The following is a 23,226-nucleotide window of genomic DNA, read 5'->3' on the forward strand; positions in this document are numbered from 1 at the left end:
TTCGTGGAGCCAAAGCAGTGTCAAAGTGCATTCATTTTGCAGCGCATGCACAACCTTGGTCAGCAGAAAAGGCAAGGGAATTCATAATAGTGGGATTAGGGATAACAATTCCATGCGCACACAATTGCAAGACACAGGTCCCTTTATGTCCAGACCCTATGAGTAGGGAAAGGAGGAGGAGTGGGAAGCAGAGAGCTTTGCTTTCATCTCTCTTTCTTTGCAGATGATGATGAGAGGAATGGCAAATGCAGACACTCCTCCGGAGTCTGATAGGTCCCTGGGCCTGAGATGTTCTTCCACCTCCGGATGCCATTGGCTGGCCCTTGCTAAGGTCAGCATGGGAAGAGATTGGTAGTGCTACTGTGCGTTGGTGCAACCTGGGCGGCAGGTGGACCAGGCCACAGGAAAGACCCTCTGGCGGCATCCGACCAAAGCATCCTGCATCCCTCCAGGACAGGTGAGCTTCCCTTCAGAGAGCAGAGGGAACACCCCAACCAAACAGAATAGAATAAAGGCTGCGCGTGTTAACTCTAACATGCGCAAAATATGCATATGAAAAAAGGAGAGGCCGGGAACCGAACACTGTGGAATTAATGCACATTGACACCATTTTAACTGCTATGTCGTCTCCATCGATAATTAATGAAGAGCGTTAATTACCTGTCTCTTCCGACTATCCAAGTGGTTTTTAAATGCTGAATTGTAAAGGGTGAATGTCAAAGGCAGATTGTTTTAATGTGTGTGCATTGTATTTTAAAGCCGATGTGTGTTTTTAAGTGATGTGTTTTAATCGATGTTGCTTGTGTTAATTGTTGTTATTCGCCGCCTCGATCCATGGGGAGAAATTAATAATAATAATATCATTATTATTACCATCATGGGATTTGTAGTTTGTGGCATCACCAGAGCGCTCTGACAGCAAAGACATGGTAGCTGCATGTTGTTGGTTTGTTAATGTCACAACATTTCGTTTCATTCAACCTTTATTAGGCATCCGGTTTGTTGATTGTTGTTGCCTCCTGCCACAATCCGGCACAAGAAATAATAATAGTAATAGTAATAGTAATAATAATAATAATAATTGTAGAGAGATATTGCAGCACCTTTGAGACTCACTGAAAGAATGAAGTTGGCAGCATGAGCGTTCGCAGGCTTAAGTCTACTTCCTCAGATGCATCTAATTCTTTCTCAGATGCTAATTATTATTATTATATAGCTTCCTCAGATTATTATTATTGTTATTGTTATTATTGTGGTCATCTCACCAAACTGCAGATCCCATTGCTCCATAGCATGGAGCCAAGACAGTGTCAAACTGCATTATTTCCGCAGTGCTGATGCACTTCCAATGATGACAGTAACACCAACCTTGCAAGGCAGGCCAGTTTCTCCAAAGGCACAATGCCATCCCAAAAAAAGACGCATGCTTCTGTCTTTGAATGCCACCCAGACCTTTAAAAAAGTCCCAAATCTATGGAGAGGAGCCTTGGGCCTGGCGTTGGTCCTCTCTGGGGACTTTGCGCATGTTCTCCGGGTGAATCACGGCTAAAAAAAGAAAGGAACGAACCCACACAAAGACAGGGACAGATGCACACCCAATCTGCACATAATGCGCAGGAGTCCTTTGTCGAAGGTGGGCTTCGTGGGCAATGCTTCCACTGGCATTTTTAAGGCGCATGGGATTTGCAGTGGATCAAGGAGCACATTTGTTTCAAATTTGGAAGCGAAATGCAACCTGAGCTTAACAAATCCTCTTCTCAGTTCCAGGCCTAACAATAAACCCAGGAGTGAAAATTCACAGCTTCTCAAGAGGAAACATCCCCTGGAAAGGATCTCTCTCTGGCCTGGGATCTGCTCCACCGGATCATGGATCGACTCAAGGTCCCACGCACCAAAGAACTGGAATTTGGGGGTGTCCTAGGTGAGCCATTGGGTCCAGGAGGGAATATTCCCAACCAAAATATCGGAAGGTTTGAGGTTTGAGCACTCTGGGGTCCAGGATTCAAATCCTGGATCAACCGTGAAATCACTCTCTCAGCCTCGAGGGATGATGCCCTTGGCAAACCTCCTCTGGACCAATCTTCCCAAGAAAACCCCACAATAGTTTTGCCTTTGGGTCGCCGTAAATCGGAAAGATGTGCGGTTTGCCTTGGGCTTCCGCCTGTGAGTTTCGTGCCTGAGCCGAGATTCGAACCCTGGTCTCCGGAGGCATGGGCTGACACTCGAAGCGCCACACCGTTATACTAATATACTAAATATATACAAGTCCCAGCATCCCATGGCATGCAGCACTGGGTGCCAAAGTGGCATCAAACTGCAATGTGGGTGCAGCCTGAATTCAAAATGGTTGGTAGACAGTACCTTTAATAGTGTTCCAAGATGGAGAGATATCCAACCGGTGAAGCTTTTGCTGCACTGCATTGCTGCTTCGTCAGATCGCTTTTCCTGTTGGATTTCTGCCTGCCTCCCCATTAAAGCTGCATTTCCCCCAAGACCTTGTAGGACCCTTGCCTTCTCTCCTTGGATTCAAATAGCGCAGAAGGGGAACGTCAAGGATGGGGGACATTGGGATGCCGTTGGCCACCCTTGGCACAGTACACGCTTAACCACTTCCTTGCCCTCCATCTTCTCCCCTGGACCTTTCTTTCCGCAGGGGCTGCCGTCTTGACCTTTCTGATGCCCGCCACTGTCTTCTACCTGCTGCTGGTTTGCAGGACAGAGGAGGCCAGCCTTTGGAGCCTGCCCTTGCCTTTGCCCACCCTCCGTTCCTTATGGAGCCCCCGGGATTTCGTCCTGGTTTTGGCCTGGATGGCATTGCAAGCCTTGCTCTACATGCTGCCCATGGGGAAGGTAAGGAGAGATCCTAGCCATGCCCTTGCCTTGACATCTGCAATGCGACAGAATTTTGGGATTTGGTCCTATAGTCCAACCCCCTTCTGCCATGCAGGAATACATAGGATCCTAGGGTTGGAAGGGACTACTAAGGGCCATGTAGTCCAACCCTCTTCTGCCATGCTGAAATACATAGGATCCTAGGGTTGGAAGGGACTACTAAGGGTCATATAGTCCAATCCACCTTTTGCCATGCAGGTGCCACAGCAAACTGCAAATCCTCAGACCCCATAACATGATGCCATGGCAGTTAAAGCGGTGCCAAACTACCTTATTATTTCCACAGTGCAAATCAGACTATAGTTTCTCCATAAAGTCCCTTTAAGTCCAGCCTGGGATTCGAACTCGGCTCTTCCTTTATCTTGAATTTTGTTCTTTTTTCCCAACAGGTGACGGAAGGGACAGTCCTTCGAGACAAAACGCGGCTCCAGTATCGTATAAACGGTCCGTAAATGTTGGGGAAAGCGGGTGAGGTTGGGCGCATTGCGCGATGCTCAGCCACAGGGAGGGAAAGGGCATTTCTTACACAAAAAGAGGCTGCTTGCACATGGTTACAATGAGAGTGGTCACCACAACTTATATTTATGTGTAAGTGTGTAAAGTTAGAGAATACCATTGGGGACTTAACGTCTAAGTTGATCTATGTCCGCGGGGGTTAAAACTGGCCATTTCTGTAATGTCCAGTAGAGAGGCTACTCTTATTATGCAGAGGAGCTGGCAAAGTGACCGAAGAACATTGGGACCAAAGCACATAGGGATCCATGCGCAATGCACCCTGAAGTGCTGATATACATGAATGCAGCCCAGCCCACATCTGGACACTCTTACCAGTAATATGGTTCCCTGGAGCATCTGCTATTCCAAATTTACTATGAGAAGCCATAACTATGTGTTCCCAGCTAAACAATAAAGTTGGCGCATCTCTTTCCTCTGTCCTCCAAGATGCTTTTATCCCCTTCTGTGGCCCAGGGTCCCACGCCATGATGGTCACGGCACTGGTCATCGGAGCCGGCTTAGCGGCGGGTTTGCGCCTCAGTTACATCTACGACCACCTTTTGCAACTGGCTGCCTCCGCCACTTTGGTGGCCTTCGCTCTGAGCATCTTCCTCTACGTCAAGGCCTTGCTTGCACCCGAGACGGTGCTGGCTCCGAGTGGGAATTCAGGTGAGCTGCGCATTGGCGGAGGAAGATTCTGCATGGCTGACGCCCACAAGCAATAGAGACCTTGTGGGGTCTCTTTGGACTGGAGCGTATAGCGGTGGGCAACCTTTTAGGGCAGTGGTTCCCAAATGCTGGTTTTGGGGGCAAGAAAATAGGGAGTGCCACCTTTTTTTGGTATAATGTGTCCCAGAATCCCCCAACCACAGCCTCGTTGGTTGTGACCTGCATTGAAACAGGAATGCATTTTCAGTCTTTGGTTTCTTCCTCCCTGCAGGGAACCCCATTTACGATTTCTTCATGGGCCACGAATTGAACCCGCGTCTCGGGGCCTTTGACCTGAAGTTCTTCTGTGAGCTGCGTCCGGGTCTTTTGGGATGGGTAGGTGCCCTTCCTGGCCCCATAATGGCGGCAATGGGGTTACTGGCTTGTACTGGGAGACTCGCCTTGGAGGAACTGTGCGTCTCAGTCGCAGGAGACTCCACTGTCTTGTGGATTTGGGATGTTGTTGTACTTTGCTGTATGGCCAACACTGTATCTCTTCTTTCAATGTTATTTCTGCCTTGGGTGCCAAATTCTCTGCCAAAGCTGTGATGCCCTGGAAGACCTCTGCCTTCTTACCTGTGCTCAGGTGTGTCCCTCTGTCTTCCAGGCCCTGGTCAACATGGGCATGTTGGTGAAGGAGACCGAACTGAGGGGCAACCCCTCCTTGGCCATGGTCCTGGTGAACGGCTTCCAGCTCCTTTATGTGGTGGACGCCTTCTGGCACGAGGTGGGTTCAGCGCGGCCACCGACAGACGGCAGACCAGCTCCTCACCTGTAGGGACAGGGGCTTTCCTCTGTAGCCATGCGGGCTAGACACTGCCTTTGGGGTTTTAAAAAGGAGCAGCAAGCACCGGAGATGCTCAGGCCACTCAAGGTCTGATAGAAACACTCCAGGGTTTCTGGGCACCAGTTGCAAAGGCACCAATACAAGAGACAATGGGTGGGATATACGTTGTTGTTGTTATTATTATTATTATTAACCTTTATTTATATAGCGCTGTAAATTTACACAGCGCTGTACATACAATTGTTGTCATCCTCTTCCTCCACCTCCTCTTCCTCTTCATCATCTCCCTTCTCCTCTTCTGCCTTTTTCCTCTTCCTCCTCCTTTCCTTCTTCTCTTTCCCTCCTCTCCTTCTCCTCTTCTTCCTCTTGCTCCTCCTATTTTTCCTCCTCTATCTCCTCCTTTCCTTCCTCCTCCTCCTCTTCTTCCTCCTCCTTTCTTTTTTATGTGTCAGGTTTCCCCAGAACCAGCTTACAATATAGATAAGAATTTAGCCCCAAAACATGGTCTCTTCTTAAAGCTGTTTCTTGGCCTCAACTAGAAACACCAGTTGATTTGAACCCTGGTCTCCAGAGTCATAGTCTGACGCTCGAAGCACTACGCCATGCAGGCTCTCTGGTGCTGAACTGTTCTCCCTGAATAGTTTTGGGTACTTGCTTTTTAAAACCTTAGCCCCAGAGCCAAGCCTTGCATGGAAGCCATGGGGCTAGCAAGCAAGGCAACCTCAACAAAAACATCTTTACTGTGTTTCCTTCTGAAGGAGGCCATCTTGACCACGATGGACATCGTCCACGACGGTTTTGGTTTCATGCTGGCTTTCGGAGACTTGACTTGGGTGCCTTTTCTGTACAGCCTCCAGAGCTACTTCTTGGTGACTCATCCGCAAAAGCTGAGCCTGCCCATGGCTGGAGGGATTGTCCTGCTAAACGGTGAGGAAGACCACCTCTGGGCATGTGCAGAAGGCTTGGCCGGGGGGGGGGGGGGCTCCAACACCTCCCCAAAACATTGAGACTTGGCATTTCATATTTAACTGGAACTTCATGGTTCCAGTGAACTGGGACCCCCAATTTTGGAGAGTTGATAAGAAAGCCTGAACAAAACAGTTGGTTAACCATAAGGACTAGAAACCTTATGAAAAGAGACCCAAAACTCAGGATTTCTACTCTAGGAAAGATATGCAGCTCTCCTTCCAGAGTCTGGAGGCCACGGCTTTGCGTTTGGACCTCCTGACAGCTGTCAATCATGATTATCTCTTAATATCCTAAAGTGTCATCTCATTTTATCCCTCTTCCCACCCTGCAGGCCTGGGCTATTCCATTTTCCGCGGGGCTAACTCCCAGAAGAACACTTTCCGACGCAACCCCACAGACCCCAGAGTGGCAGGTTTGTAATCCTTAGGGCTTTCCCCCCTTGCGGCAAAGCCAAAGGCACAAAGTAGATCGCAAAATGGTTGGGCAGCTAGTTTTAACAGGGAAGAGAGAACTAGAGATCTCTCTGCCCTGAGAGAAACTCAATGGCAGCAATGTCCTCCTTTCCTTCCAGGACTCAGAACCATCCCGACGGCGACAGGGCGGCGTTTGCTGGTCTCTGGCTGGTGGGGCTTTGTCCGGCATCCCAACTACTTAGGAGACCTTATCATGGCCTTTGCCTGGTCCTTACCCTGCGGTAAGTGGGAGCCCCTATAGGCCTCAGTGCCCTATAGGAACCCTCAGATCCTGTCTGATCTTGGAAGCTCAGCAGGGTCAGCCCTGGAAAGCACTTGGATGGGAGACCTCCCCCTCCAAGGCATATCAGGTTTTATTTCAGAGGAAGGAACAAGCATCTGAGTCTTCTTTGCCTTAGAAAAACCCCTGAAATCCATGGGGTTGCCATAAATTAACAAGTGGCTTGCATTCAAAGATATAGCTGTGTTAGTCTATAAAATCGGTATGTAGAGAGATCTTGCAGCCCCTTTGAGACTCGCTGGAAGAAAGAAGTTGGCAGCAGGAGCTTTTGCAGACTTCAGTCTACTTCCTCAGCTGCATTTGACTTAAGTAGACTTAAAGTCTACAAAAGCCCCTGCTGCCAACTTCTTTCTTCCGGTGAGCCTCAAAGGGGCTGCAAGATCTCCCTAAGTACTGATTTTACAGACTAACATGGCTCTACCCTTGAATCCAGGTAGGATTAAGTCTGCTTCCTCAGATGCATTGAGTCAAGTGACTTGAAAGCACAGACACACAGAGACAAGGCATGAAAGGGGTCCAGACCTTTGCAGCCCCCCTTTCCTGATCCAGCCTTCACTCCCTCCATTTCCTCCCTAAACTAAATCCTCTGTGTCCCTCGTATTTTGCAGTCTGGACTGAAGCACCCTAATCCTAACCCTCCTTGACTGCTCTTCCTTTTGGACTCCCTCCAGGCCTGACCCACATCCTGCCCTATTTCTACGTCCTCTACTTCACTTTGCTCCTCATCCACCGGGAAGCCAGGGACGAGCACCAATGTCTGCGCAAATATGGCTTAGCGTGGCAGGAGTATTGCCGCCGCGTTCCGTACAGGATCTTCCCGTATGTCTACTGAGCCAGCCCCCGGACGCTCGGCTCTCACACCGAGGGCTTGAATTTGGGGACACAGGAGCCACCGAGGAGAAAACAAGGCGCCATTATTGTCTGTGTACAGCTCTGCTTCCAAATCAAAGGGGCATCTTTCTCCCGTTCGGGAAACCATTCTTTTGCCTCCCATTCTGTGCCTCCGACGCAAACACTTCGGTCTCAGAAATGCCTCAGTTTGGGCAGACTTTGTTCAGAGACCTTTTCTGGGGACACGTAAAAATCCGAATTTGACGCAAATCCTGAAAGCCAGATTCTGCGACCGGAATTTGCATTGCGCAAACTGGCAGGTATTGACAAATCCGTTCTGCTTCTGAAATACAAGACGAAAAGCATCGAGTTGTGCCCCAAAACAAGGTTGCCAGCCTTTTCCTGGCTCCTAAGAGTTTTGGAGAAGGACACAACCAGAAGCCAAATTTGGGTTTGGGATCAAACTGGTGTTTGGGTTGTCTGTAAGCAATAAACATGACTGATATACATTTGGATATGGCTTGATGTGTGAACGCTACCCCTATTTTACACCCAGGTTGTCTAGTTTCTTAACATTGCTACACTGGCAAAGGCTGCTGGGAGTTGTAGTCCAAGCACATCTGGAAGAGGGGCACACAATTCACATTCCCAGAATTGCTTACCATTGAACCAGGGCAGTTAAAGTGTTCTCAAACCGGATTAATTCTGCAGTGTGTTTTGGACCTAAATGGGCTGATGCTCCAGGATCTTTATGGAGAAGAAAGCCCTGTAACAAAGCCAGACGCCCAAATCCTATTAAACATAGTGTTTAAGCAGAGCGTTGCGCTGTTAATAGGCTTAAAAGGAAGCTGGACAGAAAACAGATGGAGAGCGCCGCAAGTCAGGCCACCTTTTATTACAATGTCTCTTAAACCAAGGCCTGTGTCGAAGGCCGTCTGGTTACACATCCCCAGAAAGGGGCTAATCCATGCCACATGGACATCTGGGTCCGTCCCTAATCCTAATCTCATTCAGTTTATAAAGCATTTGCAACCAATTTCCTGCTGGAAGGAACACAATCTTGCTTCCAGAAAAGAGAAGCCATCTTCCTTCAAGGCCTGCGGGGGGCATTTTAAAGATGGGGATGCCACTTCTAGCTGTCCCTGGACTCCACATCCCATCAAGCTTAGCCAAGAATGCTGGGCAGTGAAGCCCAGACACTAATCTTGCTTCCCTCAAGGCTTGTGGGTGAGTGGTCCATTTTCTAGCCCTTCCTGGACTCTACATCCCATGAGGCTTAGCCAAGAACACTGAGCAATAGAAACACTTCTCCAAAGTCTCTTCTCAGTCCAGTTCTTGGATCAAGGGCTTCTTAGCCGGGGGCACTTTGCCGCCCCACATCTTTTCCAGCTCCTGGGTGACAGCTCCCAGCGCCTGGACCGCATCCTCATGGCTCTTGTATTCCCTTTGGACCTCCAAAGCCAGGAGGGTCAACTCCGCCTGGTTGTCGTTCACCCAGGAGAGGAGGAAGTCGCACTTCTTCTGGGCCCCAAAGAGCCGGCTCCGGTCCTGGGCTGGGACCCTCCTCTTCCCTTTGCGGAGCAGCCTGGAAAGGTGGCTGAGGGCGGCCAAGGCGAAGCCCTTCTGCTTGGCCTGGCACTGGCCCATCAAGATCCGGCCCACGGCCAACATCACCCTGGCGTTGCCCAGGGGGCATTCGGGGTACCCTCCGTCCGCCAGGGAGCGCAGGGCGTCTTGCAGGGCCTCCGCCACCGACTGGTAGACCCTCCTGGCCCCCAGGGACCCCGAAACGTCCAGGACGGTCTCGCAAAATTCGGGGAGCAGCTGCCCGTCGTCATCGACGTCCCCATTATAGAGCGACAGGGAGTAGGCATAGGCATAGAGTGCGTTTGGGAGCTGGAAGCGGACCAAAGGTGACACCAGGGACACAGTGAGGGAAGCCAGAGGTGGGATCGAGTCCGGTATCGAGTTCAAGAGACGCGCAGCTTGCGAAAGGTGTGAAATATCACTGGAGGCCTGCTTTTCTGGGCTTTTGGGGGATGCTTCTCCTCCCTGAGAAGGAGTCAGTGGTGCCTGGCCATTTGGGGACCCTAGTTCCTCGATCAGGGCTGCCCCAGTTTGGTCCCACCAAGGCTTCCAAGGAGGAAGGAGGGATGAAATCTCCCCGCTGCTCAGCAAAGCCTGGAAGGCCTTGCGCTGCTCAGGGTTCAGCTGCTCCCACAGTTCCTTCTCCTCCGCTTCCTCTTCTAGGTCAAAATTGGGATCGAGGCCTAGCTGGGCCTCCGCATCCCCGGGCTCGCGTAGCTCCCTTAGCCGGAGAAGGGCCTCCCTCAGCCGGCGTCGGGAAGTCTCGTCCCCCCGCAGCCCCTGGAGCTGGAGTTGGAGCTCCCGGCTCTGAAAGTCCTGGGCGCAGGAGCCGTGCCCGCGGTAGCAAGGCACGGAGCAGAAGCGGAGGTGGCACCGGGGGCAGGTATAGGGGGCGGCCGGGGCATGGCAGAGACCGCAGCAATGGCCGCTGCCCGGGATCGAACTCGCGAACTCCATGATCCCAAGCAGCGCCGCCGAAGAGCCTTCGGGAAGCCCCGCCCACCTCCGATTGCCAATCGGCAGTTTCCGCCCCCCGCCTCCGAACTCGCCTCCCAATCGGCAATTTCCGCCGCGATGAGGTTAACTTCGGGCATTTCCGTCTCCACTCGTGCCGCCATTCGGAGGAAAGGCTCCCAGCATAGGGTAGCATCTGCATTGTAGAACTAATGCAGTTTGAGACCACTTTAAAGCACTGAAGCTCCATCCTAGGAAACCCTGGCGTGTTTTACAAGGTCTTTGGCCTCCTCTGGTGCCCCAAACCTGTATCACAGAGCCATGGCAGTTAAAGGGGTATTGAACTGCATTATTCCTCCAGTGTAGATGCACCATTAACAGGGACAAGCTGAGTCAAGTCAGTGGGTTTGGGCCTCATATAATGCATATTAATGTATATTGTATTTCATCGCTATTTTGTTTATTGTAATCCACCTGGATCTGCAGGGAGAGTCGGACTATAAATAAAATGCATTATTATTACTATTATATATATATATATATATGTCTTCCCTTTTTGTTCCACTCCTTTTGGATTCAACCCCCCTTTTGCTGCAATTTATTTCTTGCGTCTGTTGGCAGGGAGTCCCAAAGGGAAATCAAACCACTTCGTATGCCTTTCATAGCAAAGGGTCTCATCACCAAAGCCATTTCGGTTTGTTCTGCTGGGGATCACTGTTTGATTTAAAGGTTTAGTTTTCATTATTTTGATAGTTTAATCACTCTTTAATCCCCTCATTTTTGGCCACGAAGACTGTTCCACAATTTGTAGGTCAAAATAATATGGGCATCCAAAGGTTTCCAGCCCCTTCATCTCCACCTCTTTTTGCTTCATAAGCCAGGCTTTGGGGCAACTCTTCCTTGCAATTTTGCAAGATGATTTAACTTAAGCAGGATTTAATATGGTTCAGACAAAGCCATTTCACTGAATTCAAAGATATAGCCATGTTAGTCTGTAGAAACAGTACATAGAGAGATCTTGGAGCACCTTTGAGGCCAACTGAAAGAAAGAAGCTGGCAGCAGGAGCTTTCCTAGACTTCAGTCTACTTCCTCAGATGCATTTCACTGAATAGATAACATTAGTGCATATCGGGGGGAAATATAACAGAGAGCATGGTTTGATACTCTCCTCAAAACCCTGCAATAGGTCCACCTTAAAGTCACCCTCAGTCGGAAATGACTTGAAATCACACACAAAAATAACCCTCCATCCTTGGTATTCCTCTGAAAAGCAACAGGAACAGATAAATTGCATTTGTACCCAGGAACTCAATGAGTAAAGGAGGCGTTCAGTGCCTTGGTCTAGTGCTGAGGTTGCAACGGAAAAGCCAGCGAGGTTTATTTCCAAGTAAAGAGTTTCTAGAGCTCAGGGAAGAGTTGGGAAAGGAAGAGAAGGAACGGAGGAGGCACAGTGAACATGGAAACACGACAGCGAGGTTTACTTAGGTTTGTAGACACAAGGAGGCAAGGAAGGAAACGGCAACGCCAGGTAATGGTCCAGACCACTCTCATTTATTAGACAACTGGGTGCTGCTTAGGAGTTGGCATTGGGCCCCTTCTTCTTGCCAAAGCCTGGCACAATGTTGACAAAGCGCCGGTTGTACTGCATGCGCCTCTTGGCGCGCCCAGTCTTCTTCTTCTTCTTCTCTTGCTTGGCAACCTGGGAAGGGCAAAAAACAGGCATCAGCTACAGATCCCTGGACCGTTGGAAGGAATTTGGAAACAGCCAGCACCTCCGTCCTTCCCAAGCCCTGGAACAATCTAGCCCCCAATGATTCTCCACACCCCTTGAAGTGTGTCCCACTTGAAGTGACTGTTAACCAGAAGCTGAATAGCTGTCTCTGGCGACAAATCAAGATCCCCACCGCATGGCAGGTGCGCATGGAGATATGCTATGAGAGAGCTAAGCAATCGCCACGAGGAACGGCAACACTGCTCCGTCCATCTAACAGAAACAACAAGCTCCATCTGAAAGGAAGGATCTTCTTCCTTGAGACCCTTCTCCCAGTCAGCCCTGAAGAGAGGCTCAAGCTCAGACTGAAGGATGGAGAGAGAGAATCACTGTCATGTTCAATGGCCTACCTTTGGGGTCTGGCCCCTCACTTTTCCAGCACGCGCCAAGGACCCATGGACCTTACCTGGGGAGGAAAAACAGGGGAGAAGGCAAATGAAGACCACTGCACTTAGATGTTACTGACCACATATTGACAGATGACAGCCAAAAAAAACAAACAAACCCCTGAAGGATGGACTTAAAGGAAGCCTTGGTAGTGCAAAACCTATGGACATAGTCTCCTTTGGATTTTGCGATGAGGAATGGGTCACCCCTTCTCAGGGGGCCCAGTTTAAGATTCATATTGCACACAGATATATTTATTTCACAGGCCAGGGCTGAGAAGCGTATGGATCTTCGGATATTGCTGCAACTCCCAGCATTCCTCACCCCTGGCTGGGGCTGCTGGGACCTGTCTGCGCTTCTTCCAGAACCTTCCTATGTCCCAGAGAGGGATCTTTGTGCTGCTCAATCTCTCTCAACCCAGCTGCCACATCATTCATACATGAGCCAAGGCCCCCAGACTTACCGCCCAACATGCGCGCAGCAACCTCCAAGGTGGCAAGGTCGCTGACCCCGCATTGTCCGATGACCGCATCATCTTCCAAGGGAGTCCCTCCCAGGAGAACCACCTGATCCTCAAGAGCGATGCCCTCCAAGGACTGGACCTGGGCCTGCAAAGGAGGGAAGACCGGGCAGAAATTCAGACCTCTTCTTGCCCAACTCAGCTCCAAGTTGCCAAAAGTCAGTCCACAACGTCACAGTTAAGCCCTCCTTACCTTGAGCTGAGCGACTGTTTCTTGGCCGGAGACCTGGAGGGTGTGCAGGTTCTGAGCACGAATGAAGAGCTGCATGGCTGCACCTGCGGAGGAGGAGGAGAGACGGTTAGGAGAGCGTTGGTGGGGCTGCTTGCCACCTGCCAAAGAAGGTGGCCCAAGGGAGCAGCGCCTTCCGCTGCAACGGGGCAAAGGCTTTGAAGCTCCCCTGGGTCCAGAGGAGCCACCAAAACGGGGAAAGGGGCAAAGTCCATGAAGGAGGGCCAGCCTGGCTTACGATCGACGCTTGGAGCGCCAGACAGACAGGGAGTGCCTCCTGCTGGGCCCAGTTTGCACAGACACTCTTGGGAATGCGTTTATGGCTGCAGAAATAACCCAGATCATGACTCTGGAGACCTGGGTTCGAATCATGGCTCAGCCATGAAAACCCAAAGCCTTGAGTCACACTCTCTCAGCCTCAGAGGGAGGCAATGGCAAACTCCCTCTGAATGTTGCCTAGGACACGGCCTCCATCTTGGAGGCAGTGCGGTCTAGTGGTTCGAATCCCTGCTCAGCCCTAGCAACCCATTGGGGGGCAAGGAGTCACACTCTCTCAGCCTCAGAAGCAGGCCCCGCCCCAAACCCCTCTTTCTGGAACTAACCCTGCCAAGACAAGGCCCCCTAAGTAGGAAATAAGGCACCAAGGCCTTAACGGGAGCCTATGAATAAATGGTAACCAGAAGAGGATTTGGGATTTCATAAAGGTGGGGGAAGCCACAAGCCAAGCCGCATTCGCCCACCGAAGGCAGGGAAAGCTCCCCCAAAGTGGGGCTGCTGCTGCTGCTGCTCACCTTCCAAAATGGAGGAAGAGAGAGAAAGGCCGCCGCCTGTAGCACGAAGACTACAGGAAAGGAGGACCGGAAGCAGGGGCGGGGCTCCGAGAGAGACGCGCGCAGGCGCACTCAGGCCGCTCTAGGATTAACCTGACCTCAAGTCTCGCGACAACTGCCCTCGTTTGACAAATCTCGCGAGAGCTACTCCTTCTGTTGGCCTCCGCTTCGCCTCAATGGCGGCGGGGGTGGTGTTGACGTCATCAGCGCGCGACGCGAAGGAATAGCCTTCGCCTGCTGCTAAGATGGCGGCTCTGGCGCTGGCGAGGAGAGAAGCTTCGCGGCTGTTGCTGCTGCTGAGGGCCACGGCGCCCCGGATGGTACTTTTGGGGGAATGGAGGACGGAGGAAGAGGAGGACGGGGGTTGGGGGTCCTTTGGGGGCTTGCGACAAGGGCTGTGCTGGATGATGGGAGTTGTTGGCCAGAGCTATGCGCCATTGGTTCTCTTGGGCCTGGGATGATGGGGATTACTGGCCAAAGAGCACAGACCTTTGGCCTCGCTGGGCCTGGGATGATGGGAGGTGTTGGCCAAGCCCCCCGCAGCCTTGGTTCTGGGATGATGGGAGCACGCCCCACTGGCCCTTCCCTTGATGGCTGAAGTGAGCCTTGGCTGCTTTGGGGGCAGACTTTCCTATGGATCGTCACAAGGTTCAATGGACCGGGATTTTGGGGAGGAGCTCACGGTTCTCTCTGTCTGTCTTTCAGAGCCAAGTCTCCGCAGCGCCCAGCCCTGCTGACCCCAGATGCCCAGGGATTGTGGAGTCCAGCGAGGAATACAAACACGTGGAGAGGCTGCTACCCGCCACCCGAGTACCGGACCCCCCCAAGCACCACCGATATCCCACGCCCTGCGGGTGGCAGCCGCCCCGAGGTGGGAAGGGTTCAGGGGCAACCCAGTTCGGTTGCCTGGGAATGGCGACTGCAGCTCCCATCGTTCCTTGTCTAGACTTGTTGGGAGTTGTAGCCTCGCAACTGGAAGGCCACCCCTTTTGTGCATATGGTTTAAAGCGTTAAAAAGCAGCGACCGCCATCTTACGCGTTTTCCCACTTGGTTTATACTATTTAAAGCTGTTTGGAAGAAGAAGGAGAGCAGAGAAGTTAGCTGTGCCTCCCTCTTTCATGCTCTGATTGAGTTATATCAAATGAAACACATCTCTTGAGCCAATCAGTGTCTCGGGGTCTCTTTCTTTTTAACAGACCCACCCCCCGACCTTCCGTTCTTTGTCCGACGCACACGGATGCACAACGTCCCAGTCTACACGCAAACCACCCACGGCTGCCGGAAGATGACAGTCATCAGGAAGATCGAAGGCGACATTTGGGTAAGGGAACCCCCTTTCCCCCCTGCCGACCTATGAAAGAGGGTATACCCAAAGAGGAATTTGATTCAGATGCTTGGTCAGCAGCAGACCCAGACCAGGAGAACCTCCAAGGGGTGAGAGCAAAAAGTGCCAGTCCATTGTAGCTTAAAGTTCTACCATTTAGAATGGTAATGAAACTTGTACAAAGGCTTGGGAAAAGCCCAATGATGGTGCCATGGAGAAGGGACTGTGGTCATTCTGCAGAGTCCAGAGACTGTGTTTCTCTTATCTGTTAAATGACCTGGTGGTGGACATGGGCTCAGTTTGTTTAGTTTAGCAGATAGATAGCAGCGGAGTGTGTTGGTGTAACCTGGTTGTAAGTGATGCTGATACATAGGAAGGCAGGATTTGGCCCTAGGGTCTGAGCCTCTCTACCTGCCTTGGCTTTACTGAAGGTAGTATGATCTTATAAACCATGTGGAATTTCAGCTGAAACCACCTTCCCCCAAGTGTTAAAAATATAAGGACCCTTGCACACCACAGAATCAAGGCTATGCGATTCCACTTTGGTCATGGCTACATCTTGTGGGATCCCAGGCTTTGTAGTTTGATGAAGCTCTCTGGTTGAGCATCCTAAATATCCCTCTCTAGATTGCAACCCCAGGTTTCCCTTGGATGTTCCCATGGCAGTTAAGGTGGGATCATACTGCTGTAACTGTGACAAGGCCCAAAGCAGGTAGAATGAGAGGGGCTTACTTAAAACCACCGGTGGGCTTCTCATTCTGGGCCAGAGACTGCGGAGCTCAAAAGGGGTGAACGCTGACTCCCTTGTCCTCTTTCCCAGGCCCTTGAGAAGGAAGTGAAGGCATTCCTGACAGAACGGTTGGGAGAAACGCCCCTCACACAAGTGAACGAAGTTGCCTGCAGCATTCGCATCAAGGGCTATTTTGACCAGGAACTGAAGACATGGCTAATGGAGAAAGGCTTTTAAATTCAAAACACTTCTGAAAGACTCGTTTATCTTCTGCAAAGATCTGCATTGTAATTTGTTGTGGCGTATATGGGAACAGCAAGGGAAAGCATTATCTGTGTCATGGCCAGCCTCTTATTCATGTGAGGAGTATGCCAGCTAATCTAGTTCAACTGTTTAGACCTCTGCCTTAAGAGCTAGCAGTAACCTTAAGTAATTCAGGAAATGCTTGTTATTGTACCGCCATATGCACAAGTCTGGCTCTACACTGCATATTTAAGAGGTGGGATAAAGCAAATGTTGCGCGTATGACTCAATGGTGGCTTTTGGAGATCCTTTCCATCACATGCACAAAACAATTACTGGTTGAAGGGTTTTTGTTTTTTGAACTAGAAATGGTTCTAGTACCTTTAGCAAATTGAAGGCAATGGTCTTCAAACTCCCTGTTCAATAAGTTAAAAAGAACACAAACTGGCTTTGGAGCGAATAAATCTATGAAACAGGGCTTCTTGGTGTGTGCTTTTCAAGTCATTTCTAACTTAAGAGGGTTTGCTTCCCTTTGAGAGAGTGGGACTTGCTGAAGGTGACCCATGGGTTTCCATGGCTGGGAGGGAATTTGAACCCTGTACCACTGAAACCACTGTACCATGCTGGGCTTAGGTATGTTTTAAACGCATTGGCTCAACCCATTCTAATACATAGTAAGGTTCCGAATTCTCTCAAAAGAGGTGTGTGTAAAGACATGTATATTTACAGTTGCAACATGTGAAACTATACAGAGGGAGGACTCACTTCTCAGGACCCAGTATAAGTGGAAGTCTGTTTTGCTCCTTCGGTGGAGTTCAGGAGATCTTGTGGCTGTTGATTTCTCACTCGTCAAAAGGATCTCAGGAGAGCTGGGGCTAATGCAAGTCACCTCTCTTTCCTCTTCCTGAAATCAGCGATCTCACAAAATCCACCCCTGAACTGCTGGTGGCAATGAGTTCCTTTGAGTCTCCTGGCAAGAGCTGCTATAGGGCAGCTCAAGATTATCATGAAAGTGGAAAAGAAGAAAAGATAGGAGTAGCTCAGTTTCTCTACAGCTGCCAAAGGGATGCCAGACTTCGTTTTGCTGCTAGTGGGTCAAATAAATGGAGCTGCCAGTCACTCTCAGGTTTGCTGGTAATACTGATTATAGTTCCATGCGTTCTGATATCCATAGTTACTATAGTTCTGCAAAGAGAACACAGAAGCAGTGAAGAGAGAGAGGGAAAGAAAGGAAAGAAAACCACTTTGCTACACAGGGGCAAAACAAGAATCTTCTTGAAGATTAGCTCATTTATTTTAGCATGAGCATTCATACTTATCAATCCACTTCTTCAGATGCACTGAGAGAGCATTAAATCTGGAACCATGTACATCTTGGACTACAACTCCTCTCTATGGTTAGATTAAATTTAAGAGGCTGGGATGTGACTGGGGAAGGGGTCTGGCTCAAACAACTCACCTGGTACCAGGTGCTGTAGTTGTATGCCCCCGTTGCAGTGTTGCTCACATCGGCTGCCATCAGGGGTGTGATGCCTGTTGTGGCCACGGCAAGATTGCCTCCTCCAGCAGCAACCTCCTCCAGCCTCATTCTCTTCTCATCCGCCTCATCTGCGCTGCTTGGAAGTTTAAAAACTGCTGTCAGCCAGCATCTTGGAATGGCACATGAATCTCTACTTGTGTTTCTAGCCCCGAGTTTAACAGTTTTGGCATCCCCAAAGCGGTGCCTTATTTGGCAGCTAGATAGGGGAACTATGCTGGAAATGCAAACTGTGTTTACTCCTATTTGGGCTAAAGACCACCTCTGTTTAAATTAGACCTCTGCAAATCAGTAGTCTTAACCCTCTTCATGTTTATTTGGATGTCCTTCTGCAAAGTAAATATGCACAAGACTGCCATATGAAGCAGTCTATTTGTCTCCACCTGAGATAAGAAAAGTAATACAGGAGGCTCACATATTACTGTTCCAGGCCCCTTTCCTTATCACTTGGAACCCTATTTTTCTTACCCCAAATAAATGTAGTGTTCTCGCTGGGTATTTTCTAGGTCTTGCAGCGCAATTCTATGGCATGGTTCTGCTTTCACCTCCCTCTAATGATTTTTTTGGGGATCCCATGAGCCACAAAAGTAGACCTGGAAGGCTGCATGTGGCCAGCAAGCCACACTTTCCTCAGTCTAGGAACGAAGTAAAGCTTGAGAAGTTCCTTACCCATTTTCCAAAAGCCTCTTCCTCAACATTTGTTGGTTCAGGAGTTTCTGATGCTCATCGTATGATGTCAATAAGCTGGCGATGCAAAAAGAAAGAATGAGTGTCAGGACAGGAGGGCCTTTCCATGCGCCATGGCACACTGGAGAAAAAGAGGAGCTCTTAAGGATTCAGCAATTTAGCGCCTACCTCCCTTCCATTTACCTGTTTATGCTGGAGCCAAAGTCCTCGAGAAACTCCACCCTTCGCTGGGAGAAGATGATTTTGGTCTCCAACGGAAGGCCGCTCATCAAGGCTCGGTCAAAGCTACTCATGGTATTGCCTTCATTCTGCCGGACGTCTGCGCCAAACTCCATCTCTAAAAGGTTGGCGTAGAGTTTGGCATTGTCCTGGGTTGCAGGAAGAGAGCCAGCGGAGACAAATTCAGAAACAATATGGAATACAAGTTTTGAAAAGCATGTAAACACATGCAGACATGTGCCGCTTTCTTACCGGATCCTTCTCCAAGGCCTCCAGGAGAATCTTGCGCGCTTTCGCAATGTTCTTCTGCACTTTCAAGACCTGGCGGGCCAGTTTGACAGAGTAGAAGGAGGAGACGGGCATCCCCTCATTGTCCCGGATGGCTTCCATCAGGAGCGCCTCGGCCACCTCCGTGTTCCCCTGGCGGCGCTCCAGGCTCACCCGCCGCAAGCGCACCATGGCCAGGCCGGGCACACAGTCCTCAAAAGACTTCAAGATGCGCCGCGCTTCCTCCACTTCCCCTGGGGATTAGATGGAGGCACATCAACACACATTCAAATACTCACTTCTAAAAGCAGGCTTTGATCCATGCTTGTTTTAAGCTGAGTTGAGTCCCAATGATATGAAAAAAACAAGCAAGCCAATATTCCTGCTATCTTGAATTCTGGAGACAATATGGAAAACCCTTCACACTTGGGGCATCTCAACCCCCTGAACATTTCCCAGGAGGAGGAGGAGGAGGAGATGCAAGGCAGAGTAAAATCTGCTTACCGTGCTTCTCTTCGAATGCTGCCCAGAGGAGATGGATGTTTGGTTTTCGGGGGAGGTGGTAACAACACGCTCGCTGGAAGACGCTCCGAGCCCCGGCCACATTGTGGTTCTCAAGGTATCTGGTGTACTAGATTGGGAAAACAGGGAGCCAATGGAGGGCAGAAAAGGAAAGCAAACAGTGGTTTTAAAGTTAGCCCAGGAAGCTCCGAAGTCACTCACTCAAGTGGGAGCCGCCACTCTTACTGACAATGGCATCAAGGGAGTTTGGAAAAGATAAACTGTGGGAGGGTGATGCCATCCATGGAGGTACGTACCTTGATCCAGAACTCCTCATAGAGGGCGCAGGCAATGACGCAGCGTTCAAAGAGCACAATGGTTCGCTCATGCGATCCACTGGCGATCTCAAAATCCAAGTACTCTCGCCAGTTCCGCAGCTGCGCCCGCTCCAGTGGCTTCACATGGAAGTAGGGCCTTTTGATCTGAGGGCAAAATATAAGGAGGAAGGGGAACAATATGGTGGTAAGAGGAAAGAGGTTAAAAGGAAAGTGGCAGTGCAACTCCAGGAAAGTGACTGAGCCCTCAGTTTTTAAGACGAGATTAATTAAACTCAACACTGTAGAATACCAGCAAGAAAAGACACTGTACAAACCCCTTCCTCAAAATTCCAGCGCTTGCTGACTTCGGCCTCATTCTGGCTGTGGATCTGCTGGCGAATGGAAATGACCACTTCCCGGACCTTGTCCTGGTCCATGGGCCCCTGAAACCCAAGAGAAATTGGCTTGGTTGTTACAAAGAAATGGTGGACTTAAGAAGGTCTGAGCTGAGACAGGAATATGGCTGGCTGACTTCAAAGGCCTGCTTGATATCTACACAAACCTCTTGGGGAGGAGATGGTGTTTATTCGCAGTATCTGACAGGGACATATAACCTCTGGGTATGGGAGAGACTCACTGAGAAGACCACCCCCCAAAACCAACAGCTCCAGAAACCCAGGACAGAAAAGCATCCAGTAGCACTAACACCCACCAGCACTTGGCTCCCATCTCCCATCTCCTGCTTTGTGTCTGTCTTGAGTGGCAAGTCTTCCCCCGGCGGTGCCTCCTCAGCCTCCATTTCTGTGGTCTTGGCCCCTGTCTCGGAGGCCATTTTCGACTGCAACCACAACAGCTCTTCGTTGGAGAGGATATCTCTGGGGTGGTGGCTGGCCACATGTTCCTTGAACCTAAGCCCAGGGAAAGCAAGACATGGCTGCTGTTACTCTGGAAGTGGCAAGCCTAACCACACACTCCGGAGTCGCTGCTTGACCTACTCAAGCCTTCCTGAAGTGGCCATCCAGGACTAATGGAGGTCTGGGCAATACAGACAATAGGGGAATCCTAAACAACACAGTTGGAAGAGTGATGTACTATGGCAGCTACTAGTAATGAGCATTTAGGCTGCTCAATTCATTTCATGCATGTTTTATCAAAACAAAGATCTTTGTAAGAGGCGTGTGCAGTAGGACACTGTATTACATGAGTCTGCATTACCATTCCCACCTCAGATGCGAGGAAACAGTGATAATGTGAATCCAATACATCAGCAAGGAAATAAGAAGATTGGTTCTTTTCCCCCCTTCCACTACAAGAAGTTGCAGAGGCAGTTGAATGCTCCTCCATCACTTCACCCAACCATTCTGCCAGCAATGTGACTCTGGAGGAGAGGCTTACTTTTCCCAGTGATGGCTGTAGAGCTGGGTGGGAGTGCTGAGCACGCGGTCATAAATGCCAGTCATAGCCTTCAGGTCTCCTTGCTCCCGCTGCCATTCCACATACATCTCCCAGAGTTTGTCAGAACGGAAGTCCACTCCTGCCGCTGCTATAGCCGACTCGAAGGTGCTGCAAGGGAAAGAGCAGAACAAGAGCAAGTGAGGACCGTCCTCCTTCACGGCGAGGAGAGGGAGAATCCGGTAAAGAAGCCTTCAGTCCCTCCCTCGCGACCCAGGACCCATGATCTCACATCACTTACCCACAGATCTTCTGCGCTGAGTCTGGCTGGTTCATATCTAAGGAGGACTGCAGGAAGGAGATGTAATGGATCCACAGGTCCATGCTCAGCGGGATCGACTGCAGACCTCGCTGGAAAACCTGCAAATGGTGGTGAGGGGGAAAAGAGAGGCGGATTATGATGTGCTTTCTCTCCCAGCTATGAGGAGCTATTTCACTCTTCCTTGACACTCAAGGTCTTGCATCTCCGCCTCTCCAGGGTCCAGGACTGCCAAAAGCAGACCCACAATGGCAGTCATTTGAAATCACCCCACGCCAGCATTGGTTTCTGAGTAGTGTACACTTTCCTCGTGGAGGACATATGGTGCTCTGAAAGACCATCCCTCGCTGTATAAGCCTGCCTGAATGTTAAGGTTTTCCGGGCGAGTCTTTTTCTCAGCCCCGCTTGGACCTCCTACCTCCTCCGTCTCCTTGATGAAGTCAAAGCGCCGCTCCATGTCTGCATACTTCTTCCAGTAGCCATAGCAGTATGGGTAGCGCAGGAAGAAGCTGTCGAAGGCCTTGCGGGCTGCGTAGATGTGATTCTGCAAGGGCAAGAAGAGAGAGAAGAAGCGTTAAGACTTAATAAAAACAAAGCTGATTTTGGAGTATTTGCTAGCTGCCCGCTTCTGCCTCGCGAACGGACAACCAGGAGCACTGCCAATGTTGCCTTCAAAGGCGGAAGCAGTGGCTGGAGGGCTCCCTGGGCTTCTCCTATACAGTAATCCTGTCCCTTATATTAAATGGTACAGTATTTGGGCTGCAGAGAGACAGGGCTACAGAGAGCAAGTTGGATTTCATGCTGCCTATCAGTGCACAGGTCACTGCTGCTACAAGAGGGGATATGATAGCCCTGTTTAAATCTTTGCAGGGATGTCATACTGAGGAGGGAGCAAGCTTGTTTTCTGCTGCTCCAGAGACTAGGATCCAATGGAGGAATGGATGCAAGCTCCAGGAAAAGAGATTCTAGCCCAACCTTAGGAGGAACTTCCTGAGAGTAAGGGCATTGCCTTGGAGACTGTGATGGAATCTCCTTCCTTGGAGGCTGTCTTTAAGCAGAGGCTGGATGGCCATCTGTCAATGGGGAGGCTTTGACTGAGAGTTCCTGCATGGCAGAATAAAGGGTTTGGACTGGATCAGGGCCCTTCTTGGGGCCTCTTCCAGCTCTATGATCCTGGGTCCCTCTCCAGCCCCATGCGCTACAGGCCTCCTTCTCCCTGCCTACCTCTTGCTCCACGTATTGCAGCAGCTCAGTCCAAGCCGTGAAGTCGAGGGGGTTCTCCTGAGCGGCCCGCCAGTAGCGCTCGAAGTCCAGTGGGTAGGTGATGGAGAGGTCCTCCATGGCCGGGTTGAGGGCCATATGCGTCACCAGATCGGGGGCCGGTGGGGGCTGAGGGGCCTCTTCCCTGGGCGGCTCAGGCTGCACGGATGGAGCGGTGGCAATCGTGGCGATGGCAGCAAGGGCAGTGGCTTCCACACTGAGCCCATTGCAGCCTTGCCCTGGCGTGGCCTCCTCCGGCTTCGGAGTGCCGTTGCTGGCTGGCTTAGCGGCCGCATCTGGGTCCGTTCCTGCAGATCGGAGGAGGAAAGCAAGTGAAGGGAATGAATGTGAAAACACATGTTGACAACAAGGTTCTCCTATGCCTCGGTCTCAAGAGGGGCCCCACAGGACCCTAGAGATGGAGGAGACCATGCAGGAACTCTCCCTCAAAGCATCCCCATTGGCAGAGGGTTCAAGGCCTCTAAGGAAGGACCCCTCTCTCCCTCACCGGCCACGACGGAGGCTGTGGCCGCAGGCACCGCTCCCTCCTCGCCCTCAGCGCTCGGGCTGCGCGGAGAAGAAGGAGCCCCGGCCGCAGATGCTTCAGGAGCCGCCGCCGCCTCCTTCTCTTGCTCCTCCGCCGCCATGTTGCTCGCGGACGCCATCTTGGAAAGGGTTTTTCCCTCCCCGCTCGGCGCCACTGCGCATGTGCAGC

At 50.7% G+C, this 23,226-nt stretch overlaps 5 protein-coding genes across 8 annotated transcripts in view; 2 read left to right on the forward strand and 3 right to left on the reverse strand.

Annotated features, from left to right (window-relative positions):
• Positions 1-7,944, forward strand: part of TM7SF2 (transmembrane 7 superfamily member 2) — a 28,997-nt gene extending 21,053 nt beyond the window's left edge. For 2 of the 3 annotated variants that reach the window (XM_089482883.1, XM_089482884.1), the window contains exons 3-13: positions 224-457; positions 1,762-1,921; positions 2,654-2,850; positions 3,282-3,336; positions 3,862-4,056; positions 4,328-4,431; positions 4,703-4,822; positions 5,641-5,809; positions 6,183-6,263; positions 6,423-6,545; positions 7,276-7,944. In XM_089482883.1, coding sequence (XP_089339009.1) covers positions 1,867-1,921; positions 2,654-2,850; positions 3,282-3,336; positions 3,862-4,056; positions 4,328-4,431; positions 4,703-4,822; positions 5,641-5,809; positions 6,183-6,263; positions 6,423-6,545; positions 7,276-7,436 — 1,260 coding nt within the window. In that variant the 5' untranslated portion in view covers positions 224-457; positions 1,762-1,866 and the 3' untranslated portion in view covers positions 7,437-7,944. The remainder of the gene's footprint in view (positions 1-223; positions 458-1,761; positions 1,922-2,653; positions 2,851-3,281; positions 3,337-3,861; positions 4,057-4,327; positions 4,432-4,702; positions 4,823-5,640; positions 5,810-6,182; positions 6,264-6,422; positions 6,546-7,275) is intronic. The other variant, XM_089482886.1, reaches the window with a different exon arrangement.
• A 41-nt stretch (positions 7,945-7,985) lies between these two features.
• ZNHIT2 (zinc finger HIT-type containing 2) lies at positions 7,986-10,000 on the reverse strand. The gene has a single exon (XM_089482887.1). It carries the CDS (start codon positions 9,977-9,979, stop codon positions 8,759-8,761), a length of 1,221 nt encoding a protein of 406 aa, XP_089339013.1. The 5' UTR covers positions 9,980-10,000; the 3' UTR covers positions 7,986-8,758.
• A 1,506-nt stretch (positions 10,001-11,506) lies between these two features.
• On the reverse strand, positions 11,507-13,778 carry FAU (FAU ubiquitin like and ribosomal protein S30 fusion). Its single transcript, XM_089483699.1, has 5 exons — positions 13,676-13,778; positions 12,849-12,931; positions 12,599-12,743; positions 12,099-12,154; positions 11,507-11,676 (listed from the first exon to the last, which is right to left on the reverse strand). Exons 2-5 carry the CDS (start codon positions 12,921-12,923, stop codon positions 11,551-11,553), a joined length of 402 nt encoding a protein of 133 aa, XP_089339825.1. The 5' UTR covers positions 12,924-12,931; positions 13,676-13,778; the 3' UTR covers positions 11,507-11,550.
• Positions 13,779-13,888: 110 nt separating this feature from the next.
• On the forward strand, positions 13,889-16,490 carry MRPL49 (mitochondrial ribosomal protein L49). Its single transcript, XM_089483698.1, has 4 exons — positions 13,889-14,034; positions 14,420-14,585; positions 14,912-15,036; positions 15,860-16,490. The coding sequence occupies exons 1-4, from the start codon at positions 13,960-13,962 to the stop codon at positions 16,004-16,006; spliced, it is 513 nt and encodes a 170-aa protein (XP_089339824.1). The 5' UTR covers positions 13,889-13,959; the 3' UTR covers positions 16,007-16,490.
• Positions 16,491-16,714: 224 nt separating this feature from the next.
• LOC149302212 (pre-mRNA-processing factor 39-like) lies at positions 16,715-23,188 on the reverse strand. Of its 2 annotated transcripts, none has more exons than XM_089483696.1 (14): positions 23,020-23,188; positions 22,476-22,819; positions 21,670-21,795; positions 21,234-21,352; positions 20,936-21,103; positions 20,253-20,448; positions 19,876-19,983; positions 19,541-19,705; positions 19,227-19,353; positions 18,708-18,976; positions 18,420-18,604; positions 18,219-18,293; positions 17,472-17,625; positions 16,715-17,197 (listed from the first exon to the last, which is right to left on the reverse strand). In XM_089483696.1, exons 1-14 carry the CDS (start codon positions 23,174-23,176, stop codon positions 17,135-17,137), a joined length of 2,256 nt encoding a protein of 751 aa, XP_089339822.1. In that variant the 5' UTR covers positions 23,177-23,188; the 3' UTR covers positions 16,715-17,134. The 2 variants fall into 2 exon arrangements, with proteins under 2 accessions (XP_089339822.1, XP_089339821.1); XM_089483695.1 differs by having other exon boundaries at positions 17,472-17,628.
• Between the last annotated feature and the right edge of the window lie 38 nt (positions 23,189-23,226).

Source organism: Sceloporus occidentalis, unplaced genomic scaffold (assembly GCF_023333645.1).
Source record: "Sceloporus occidentalis isolate IW3139 unplaced genomic scaffold, rSceOcc1.0.p SCAF_20, whole genome shotgun sequence".
Lineage (NCBI taxonomy): Eukaryota > Metazoa > Chordata > Lepidosauria > Squamata > Phrynosomatidae > Sceloporus > Sceloporus occidentalis.

What these genes read in the sequence shown, in the direction of transcription:
- MRPL49 (XM_089483698.1), top strand. Translation starts at nt 13,960, where the DNA reads ATGGCGGCTCTGGCGCTGGCGAGGAGAGAAGCTTCGCGGCTGTTGCTG. An exon ending in GGGCCACGGCGCCCCGGATG is followed by an intron (nt 14,035 to 14,419) that starts GTACTTTTGGGG and finishes TCTGTCTTTCAG; the next exon opens with AGCCAAGTCTCCGCAGCGCC. An exon ending in CGGGTGGCAGCCGCCCCGAG is followed by an intron (nt 14,586 to 14,911) that starts GTGGGAAGGGTT and finishes TCTTTTTAACAG; the next exon opens with ACCCACCCCCCGACCTTCCG.
- ZNHIT2 (XM_089482887.1), bottom strand. Translation starts at nt 9,979, where the DNA reads ATGGAGTTCGCGAGTTCGATCCCGGGCAGCGGCCATTGCTGCGGTCTC.
- FAU (XM_089483699.1), bottom strand. Translation starts at nt 12,923, where the DNA reads ATGCAGCTCTTCATTCGTGCTCAGAACCTGCACACCCTCCAGGTCTCC. An exon ending in TGCTGCGCGCATGTTGGGCG is followed by an intron (nt 12,155 to 12,598) that starts GTAAGTCTGGGG and finishes TTTCCTCCCCAG; the next exon opens with GTAAGGTCCATGGGTCCTTG. An exon ending in TGAGGGGCCAGACCCCAAAG is followed by an intron (nt 11,677 to 12,098) that starts GTAGGCCATTGA and finishes TGCCCTTCCCAG; the next exon opens with GTTGCCAAGCAAGAGAAGAA.
- LOC149302212 (XM_089483695.1), bottom strand. Translation starts at nt 23,176, where the DNA reads ATGGCGTCCGCGAGCAACATGGCGGCGGAGGAGCAAGAGAAGGAGGCG. An exon ending in AGGCCTTGGAGAAGGATCCG is followed by an intron (nt 18,605 to 18,707) that starts GTAAGAAAGCGG and finishes CCTGCAACCCAG; the next exon opens with GACAATGCCAAACTCTACGC. An exon ending in ACTACAGCACCTGGTACCAG is followed by an intron (nt 17,198 to 17,471) that starts GTGAGTTGTTTG and finishes TTCTCTTTGCAG; the next exon opens with AACTATAGTAACTATGGATA.